The sequence below is a fragment of the Microtus pennsylvanicus genome, chromosome 18 (genome assembly GCF_037038515.1).
Source record: "Microtus pennsylvanicus isolate mMicPen1 chromosome 18, mMicPen1.hap1, whole genome shotgun sequence".
Classification (NCBI taxonomy): Eukaryota; Metazoa; Chordata; class Mammalia; order Rodentia; family Cricetidae; genus Microtus; species Microtus pennsylvanicus.
The window spans coordinates 2,467,283-2,475,234 of NC_134596.1; the positions used below are offsets into that span (position 1 = coordinate 2,467,283).

General features: G+C 55.0%; 1 protein-coding gene across 2 annotated transcripts; it reads right to left on the bottom strand.

Moving 5' to 3' along the window:
* Positions 1-889: 889 nt before the first annotated feature.
* On the bottom strand, positions 890-7,820 carry Emc10 (ER membrane protein complex subunit 10). Of its 2 annotated transcripts, XM_075953027.1 has the most exons (8): positions 7,620-7,820; positions 6,142-6,214; positions 4,076-4,185; positions 3,422-3,526; positions 2,887-3,068; positions 2,698-2,791; positions 1,801-1,887; positions 890-1,625 (listed from the first exon to the last, which is right to left on the bottom strand). In XM_075953027.1, the coding sequence occupies exons 1-7, from the start codon at positions 7,731-7,733 to the stop codon at positions 1,801-1,803; spliced, it is 765 nt and encodes a 254-aa protein (XP_075809142.1). In that variant the 5' UTR covers positions 7,734-7,820; the 3' UTR covers positions 890-1,625. The 2 variants fall into 2 exon arrangements, with proteins under 2 accessions (XP_075809142.1, XP_075809141.1); XM_075953026.1 differs by lacking the exon at positions 1,801-1,887 and having other exon boundaries at positions 7,620-7,815.
* Between the last annotated feature and the right edge of the window lie 132 nt (positions 7,821-7,952).

Below are 7,952 nucleotides of genomic sequence, written 5' to 3' on the forward strand. Positions count from 1 at the left end.
GCCTGTTGGGGAGGAGCACTGTGTCATGGTATGATGTCCCAGCTGGCACTGTTCCGAGAGGCTACCGACCTTGAGGGCTGGGCCTGCAAAGGTGCTGCCTGACAGAGACCGCTGCTTCCTGTCTACCCTGGTATCAGCAGTATCACAACCTGGCCTGCATGAACTGAGCAGCAGCCCTAGCAGGCCAACCCCACCAGGATGAGCCAAACCCTCTGCGCCCACAAGCCCGATCAGCCTTTCCAGCTGTTCCCGTCAGGTGGCGTACTGCCACAGCACAAATGCAACTCCAACTCCAGGTCAGACCTGCAGTCACTGGACACAGAGAACTGCCCTCACAGGGCAGGTTCAAAGTGCAGACAATGGCCTTGGTTTTGTGATTTGTATTGTGAGGGAAGAGTGTCTAGTAGCCCACGCTGGCCTCAAACCTGCTAAATGGTCAAGCAACACCTTGAACTTCTGATCCTCCTGGCTCAGTCTGAGCGCTGCTCCTGAGTATGTGCCACCATGCACAGCTGGTGTTTGCACTGCTGGGACTGAACCCACAGCTTCTTCATGCAGGAGCTTGCTATGTAGCCCAGGCTAGCCTTAAAGTCACTATGTAGCTAAGGCAGCCTTAGCCTACTGAATGCTGGGATTCTAACTGATTCCCATGTACCAACACACAAACCCATCCAGTGAGGGCCAGGTCCCGGTGAAAGCCTTATGTGAACACGTGCAGCTGCTGGGCCAGCAAGTGTGCATGTGCTGGGAAGGGAAGGAACAAATGCACCAGGGGGTCAGGAACCAGCCTCCTCCTGCAGTTCGGAAGGTGTCCCTGCTCATAGGAACTCGCTCTGTGCGTCCTAAGGAAGCCATTCAAACATAAATCAGGCAAAGGCAGGAAGCGAGCTGAATGGTGGCCGTTCAGGGGACAGTTTAATCAACAGCCACACAACACAGCTGAGGTCAGCAGCAGCCGCGCTCAAGCCTGGCTCTCCAAACACGTACACAAATGGCGAAAATAACAGACTAACGGGGAGACCCCAAATCCTCTCCTGCTGCTGTCCTCAGACAGGAAGGACGGTGCTAGAAGTCACCATGGTGTTCTGGGGCAGAGAGCAAAGCATGCCACATTGGCAGGCAGACCCGGCCAGCAGCAGCAGGAGCCTAAGTGTGACAGTGAGGAGTGCATGGGCATGTGGACAAAGGCTCAGAGGCTGGAGAGAACCCGGCATGTTCCCAAACTGCATGGTGGAGTGGGGTTGGGCGGGGCTAGTGCACGTTTAGCAAGGGAACAGTACCACATTGCAGGACATGGTAGCACAGCACCCAGGAAAGCCGGTGGGTCTGAGGTGGCTACAGGGAGGTGCACCCTGGCTCTCAAAAGAGAGGTTCAGAGAGAGAATGAAGGACCTGCAAGAAGGCTGCGGGCTCCTGAGAAGGGAGAGCCTTCCACGTTCATGCAATAGGGAGACAGAGGGACAGGAACTCCTTCTTGGACTGGCCAAGGACAGGAAGCTCTGGAGGACTCTAGGTGGTACAGCTTCTCACCGGCCGCTGCCCCCACCCCCACCGCCGCCCTGGCCCCCGGCGTCCGGTGCTCCAGACATCATGAGGAACAGCACAACTGGAATGATGTACATCCACTGCAGGTGGGACAGGTGGACAAAGAGACAGAGAAGGGATGTAAGTGGTGAGGCTGGTCCAAGATGGGGGCCGAGGAAGGGAGGGGCTGGGTCCCCTAGTCACTACAGGCAGGGCCAGGGCAGGAGCAGGAGGGTATGGGCAGAGGGCAAGGCGGGCAGGGGTCTGGGTCCTCACTTAGGCCTCCGTTGGCGCTGGCGCAGGCCCTGGGGCAGCAGGACGCAGGGCTGTGAGCAACACGGCCCCCCCCAGGATGAGGTGCCACTGAGGGAGGGAGGGAGGGAGGCAGGTCAGCGGCCTGGCTGTGAGAAGGGCCAGCCCTGAAGTAAGTGCAGAGATACAGGGCTGAGGTTTGCCAGGACTTGGTTCCTGACACGGGAGCTTCTGAGGCCCCTACGGGGTAGGGGCTTAGCTCGTGTCGCTGGCCTCAGCGCCCTCCCACCTCTCCCTTGATCCATGCTGGCCTTGCTGGCTCCTTACCTTGTTGGGCCTGGCACAAGTCTCCAACCTCAAGGGATGGAAGACTTGGTACAGTTGGCCTCCTCAGGAGGGTTGGCCCTTCACACTCCCCCAACTCCAGGGCCTGGGTATTACAGACTCAGGCCAGCAGGTGCCCGTGCCCCTCTGCAGCCCCTCCTGTGCCTCTTACACCTACTCCAGGGCCACCTGCCTTCTGGCCCTGCCTCACATGGGTCCGACCTATTCAAGCTCCCTCACTGCCCACTGGGCTGCCCCTTCCCTCCTGGCCCTCCACGCATGCCTGCAAATCCCCAGCCCAGCCCAGGCTATGAGGCTTTGAGAGCCACTCAGCCCTTGACAACTCAGATAGGGTCCACAGCCCTCAGCCTCCCACCAGAGTAACACACACATCATCTGCTGGGGGCAGGGGGTGTGGAAGGAGCCGCACTCAGAGGACCACACACACATCATCTGCTGGGGTGGGGATGTGGAAGGACCGCACTCAAAGGGACACACACACATCATCTGCTGGGGTGGGGGTGTGGAAGGACCGCACTCAGAGGACCACACACACATCATCTGCTGGGGTGGGGGTGTGGAAGGAGCCGCACTCACGTATTTGGCAAAGAAGGACTTCTGCTCCTGAGGGTTCTTGGCCTTCTGGGCCTGCTCCATCTCCAGGCGCTCAATGAAGGCTGCAGTCTCAGGGCTAAACACGGGAGGGAAGAGGCAAGGTAAGGGTTAGAGCCCCAGTACCAGGGTGCCTGGGGCAGCCAGTGGCCCTGGCCCCTCTCCAGCACTCACCCTGGTGCGGTGCCTGGAGGCCGCAACTGCACAGTTGTATTGAACAGCTCCAGGTCCTCATCTTCCACCTCAGAGCCCCGGCAGCCCCCAGAGTAAGCGACCACTGACAGTCCCACCACATTGCCAGCCACATCCACGTGCAAAGTCAGCTGGTCTGAGAGGTGAGACTCCACCAGGGAGCACTGCGGAAGATGGGGAGGGTGGGAATGGTCAGGGAGAGCTGCCCAGCTCTGCTGCACTGACCCACAGATGCACAGTGCTCCACCAGGGAGCACCGCGGAAGATGGGGAGGGTGGGAACAGTCAAGGAGAGCTGCCCAGCTCCGCTGCACTACCCCAAAGATGCGCAGTGCTCCACCAGGGAGCACCGCGGAAGATGGGGAGGGTGGGAACGGTCAGGGAGAGCTGCCCAGCTCTGCTGCACTACCCCACAGATGCACAGGCATCCTCCAGAGACCCCACCCCCATGCCCAGGTCCTTCGGACCAACACTGACTGCAGGAGTTCAAGCTGAACAGTTCCTCATCAGTGACTTACCGCTGGGACAAAGGAAGACACATAGCCGCCAGCTTCTGAACCATCAAATACCCCAGGCCGCCTGGGGACCCGGACCCTGTAGAGGCCATTGACGGCAGCCACATCCTGCAGGGTACGCAGACACCCATGAGGGGACAGTGTCAGCCCAGCAGGCTGGTCAAGAGGGGCTTCCTCAGCCTTGCTCTCATAGCACGTTACACGCCCTGGCTGACAAGTCTGCTCAGAATCTTCCTTCTGGCTACCAAGTGAGGCTCAAACAGCTGGGGCTTCCCACACACCCATACTCCCCGGTGGAGAAGTCACATCAGCTCAAGTGAGCATCCCAGCACTGTTAAGACTGGATCCAGACACACATGATCCTCCGCCCGTACACACCTAAACTCAGGTACCACAAATGGTGGCCTGTAGGAGTGGCTAGGACAGAGAATCCCATGGAGACCAGGCAGGGAGGCAACAGCAGGCCTCTCACTGCCTTCCTGCACAGAAGACACCGCACACAGCCACTGCAACAAAGCAAGTTCCCCTGCCTCCCTCACGCTGGGAGCAAGGACAGAGCCCAGCCCAGACAAGGCTGAAGCTTGAAAGGAGCCTCTTGTTCTGGGCTCTTTTTCGGGACGGTAAGAAGGTACCCCATAGGGAGGGCCCCAACCTCACCCGGAGCCGGCCCCGCTCCTCCTCACTGAGTTGTCGCTGTGTTACCGACAAGGTACCATCCTGCTGGTTCCAGAGCAACGAGCCACGCTTCTGGAAGTTGGCTCCATCACCTGTGGGGAACTGGGCTCAGTACCAATCCCCCCAAGTGTGACCTGCCCCACCTGTCTGCTGTCAGGTACTGCACTGCCTTCTAGTGACTCTGGGGTGGTTACAACTCTCTGGGACAACCACAGCAAAGAGCACGCTCTGAGTCGACTGGTCAGACCCTTTAGTCAGGCAGATACAGAGGCTGGCCCAGTTCCGCCTTCCCTGAAAAAGGGGACCCTGTGGTGCTGCCCCAGACTTGTTTCCTTTGCTGTAAAATGGGCCAATGCTCAGACCCTCTGCCTCACAAGACTAGGAGTAAAGAAAGACACAAGTCAGGGTTAGAGAAGTCTGCTCTGACATTCCTCCTTCAGTTGACTAGGTCTGGGGTTGCTCCTACAGGTCGGGGGCAAGAAAGAAATTATATATATATTTTATGTATGTCACATATATACACACAGACTCATATATATACTGTGTGCCTATGTATGTATGCATGCATGTGTATGTATAAATGTGTTATGTATGCATGTGTATGTATGCATTGTGTTATGTATGCATGTGTGTATGCATGTGTATGTATGCATGTGTGTTATGTATGCATGCATGCATGTGTACACCCAGATGTGCACATGTGATGTTAACTTGTTGTATTTAATTTCTGCAAATGACAATTTTATTAGCGCAAAGCAACAGGACATTTTAAGAGGGCGATGCTGACATCTGGACACACAAGCGGAGGCCCTGACGGCTAGTTTCAATTGTAACCTGACACAAATCTAGAACCACAGGGGAAGAGTCTCAGTGAGGGACTGTCTAGGTCAGGCTGGGTCGTGGGTGTCATCTGTGGGCGGATGTCTTGACTGCATTCATTGAAGCAGGAAGGCCCAGAAAGCCCACCCACTGCAGGCGAGACCAGTCCCTAGGTTTTTTTTTTTTTTTTTTTTTTTTTGGTTTTTCGAGACAGGGTTTCTCTGTGGCTTTGGAGCCTGTCCTGGAACTAGCTCTGTAGACCAGGCTGGTCTCGAACTCCCAGAGATCCGCCTGCCTCTGCCTCCCGAGTGCTGGGATTAAAGGCGTGCGCCACCATCGCCCGGCCGTCCCTAGGTTTTTATCGTGAGTTGTGGTTAAGTGTAGAGAGGGAGCTGAGCACAGTGAGCAAGTGTGCACTCATTCTCTCTGCTCTGGACTGTGGGTGACGTGACCAGCTGTCTAAAGTCCCCGGTTTGACCTCCCTACTAGGAAGGGCTGGAACTGGAACAGTGAGAGAAAGGCAGAAAAAAGACGCGCATGCGCTATGGAGTTTGTGGCCCTGGGAAAAGACCAGAGACTCAATCCAATTATAATTAAAAGGGTTATTGATTAGCGGCTAGGAGGATGATAGCCTTAAAGCTGAATCTCAGGCGTGTCATGGAGAAGGGGTAAGGGGAACAGTTTTTAACAGCGAAAGCCACAAGAAGACCTTCAATATCTATGCAAACAAGTCAATACGGGCCTGTTCTGCCACGTGGGAAAGGCAACCCAAAACAACCTCTGAGTCTCTGTGGAAGCAAGTTACAGAAGCCAAAAACCAGTTAGCCATATAACAAGATGGTCACAGCTATACATTTTTGGGTGGGGGTCACTGAGTCAGGCTGAGAACTTCCCTTCCAGGTGTTGTAGTCGGGGACAGTTGGTGGGTATCAGGTAGATGCCTGGCTTAAAACGCAGCTTCTTTAGTCATCACACGCACATGTATGCACATGTACCTACACCATGTGTACACATGTGCATGAATATGCATCTATGCATGTGTGCTGTATGTGTGTGTGTGATTTCTATTAAGAGAAATTTAACCCAGACCCTAAGACATGCCGGACAAGCACTCAATCCCTTGAAGCCAGATATAGCCATCTAAAAGCAGCTTCTCTCCACCCTCTCTCCACCAGACAGGCTGTTAGGTCCCACTGGATACGTACAAGGCTCAAACACACTGAACTCACCAATCTCAAATGAATGCTCCAGCAGCAATCCCACAGTACCACAGCCCTCACCTTCACGACCATCAGCCCCAGCCTGGAGGAGAGACAGGAGCCCCAGGTAAAGACCACTCAAATTCTGGGCAGGGCAGAACCAACTGGCCCCAGGACAGAATGGCAGATTGAAGGCCATGTTCACATCCAATTACAGGTACGTTCCCCAGAACTGTCCTGCTCATGAATATTCTGAGATTCTTACAGCTCAAAAGAAAGCCCTATAAACATGTTTAAATGTTACTCTTGTGTCCAAGACCCAGGCCATTATCTTTTGTTTGTTTGGTTGGTTAACTAGGGGTTTTATACTTCTTTTTTGGTTTTTGCGTTTGTTTTATTTTGAGACAGGCTCACTGTATCGCCCAAGCTAATCTCTAACTCATTCCTTCTGCCTCCAGGGCCTGGTCTGGTATTACAGGCTACACCACCAGGCTCTGCTCTCCAGCTCACTGTCAGCTTTTCCTTCCTGAGCTCACAGACACTGGCTTTTCCTTTGCATAGATGTTAATACCCTGACCATTCACTGTCAAGAATTCCACCCCCTCTTCAGTACATCCTTGATCCTACACTTTTTTTTTCCATCTTCTGTAACAGTCTCACTAAACCACTCCCAGGCTGCTCTAGACGCAAGACGATCCTCCTGCCTCAGTCAGCTGAGTGTTGGATGTACAGATAAATCGTCACCGCCAGCGGCTTCATTTTTTTGGTTTGGTTTTGAATTTTGTGTATGCGTGTTTGCTACATGTACATCTGTGCTCATGTACATGCCTGGCAGGCCAGAAGAGGGTGTTATAGACAGTTGTGAGCAGCCAGGTGGGTGCTAGGAATCGAACCCGGGTACTCTGGAAGAGCGGCCAGCACCGTTTTTGTTAGGGGTGGGGGGGGAGTCTTGTTTTTGTTTTTTTGAAGCAGGGTCTTAGGAAGCCCAGGCTGACCTTGAACTCCTAGGATGTCAGGACTGCACCCTCACGCCAACCAAAACCTTTTATGTCTTAACTTCAAGCTTTTCCTACTCGGGTATCTACAACCCTCAATGACTCCTGTAGAACCTGGCTTCCTCGTGCATACTCAGAAATACGACTCCATCCCTAGCGCTCAGGCGCTAGCGCTATATCTATATTGTTTACTGAGTCAGGGTCTCACTATGTAGCCCTGCCTGACCTCGAACTCACCTGTCTCTGCCTCCCGAATACTGCAATTGAAAGCGTGCACCATCACACCCACTTTTTTGTATTTTTGAGACAATGTCATGCAGCCCAAGCTGGCCTCAAACTCCTTCCTTGATCCTCCAGTCTCAGCCTCCTGAGCACTGGGATGAAAGGTGTGCACAACCACGTCAAGCCAAGTTCTTAGCTTCGGTTACAGACCGCATCCTCTCATGAATATTCACGATGCGAGTCCATCTAGAGCCTGCAGGAGGCCGCCCCGCCCCGGCCGCCAGCACTCACCCCGCGCGCGGCGGACCCGACCCGGCAGCCGCTGCCTCGGGCCCTACTTGGAGCCGCGGCGGCTATCAGCAAGAGCACGAGCAGCCGGGCAGCCCCAGCACCCGCAGCCACCATAACGAGGATCTGAGAAGAGCCGAGCGCCGTAAAGCACGCTGGGAACCCGAGTGCATCCTGAGGCTCATGCGCCTGCGCCGCGTGCCGCCCATGCGCACTAGCTCTCGTTCGCCTGCCTCCTCTTAGAGCGGCCATTTCTTCATCCGGGCCTCTAGGGCTCACCCTCCCGGCTCCACTTCCTAGGAGAGGCCACGTTCGTGACGTCACCGAACGCACGGT

Bases quoted from the DNA above. Each gene is read 5' to 3' on its own strand.
- Emc10 (XM_075953026.1), bottom strand. From the start codon at position 7,733: ATGGTGGCTGCGGGTGCTGGGGCTGCCCGGCTGCTCGTGCTCTTGCTG. The intron at 6,215-7,619 runs GTGAGTGCTGGC...TCTCTCCTCCAG, and splicing joins TCGGGTCCGCCGCGCGCGGG to GCTGGGGCTGATGGTCGTGA. The intron at 4,186-6,141 runs GTGAGTTCAGTG...AGTTCCCCACAG, and splicing joins GGAGCATTCATTTGAGATTG to GTGATGGAGCCAACTTCCAG.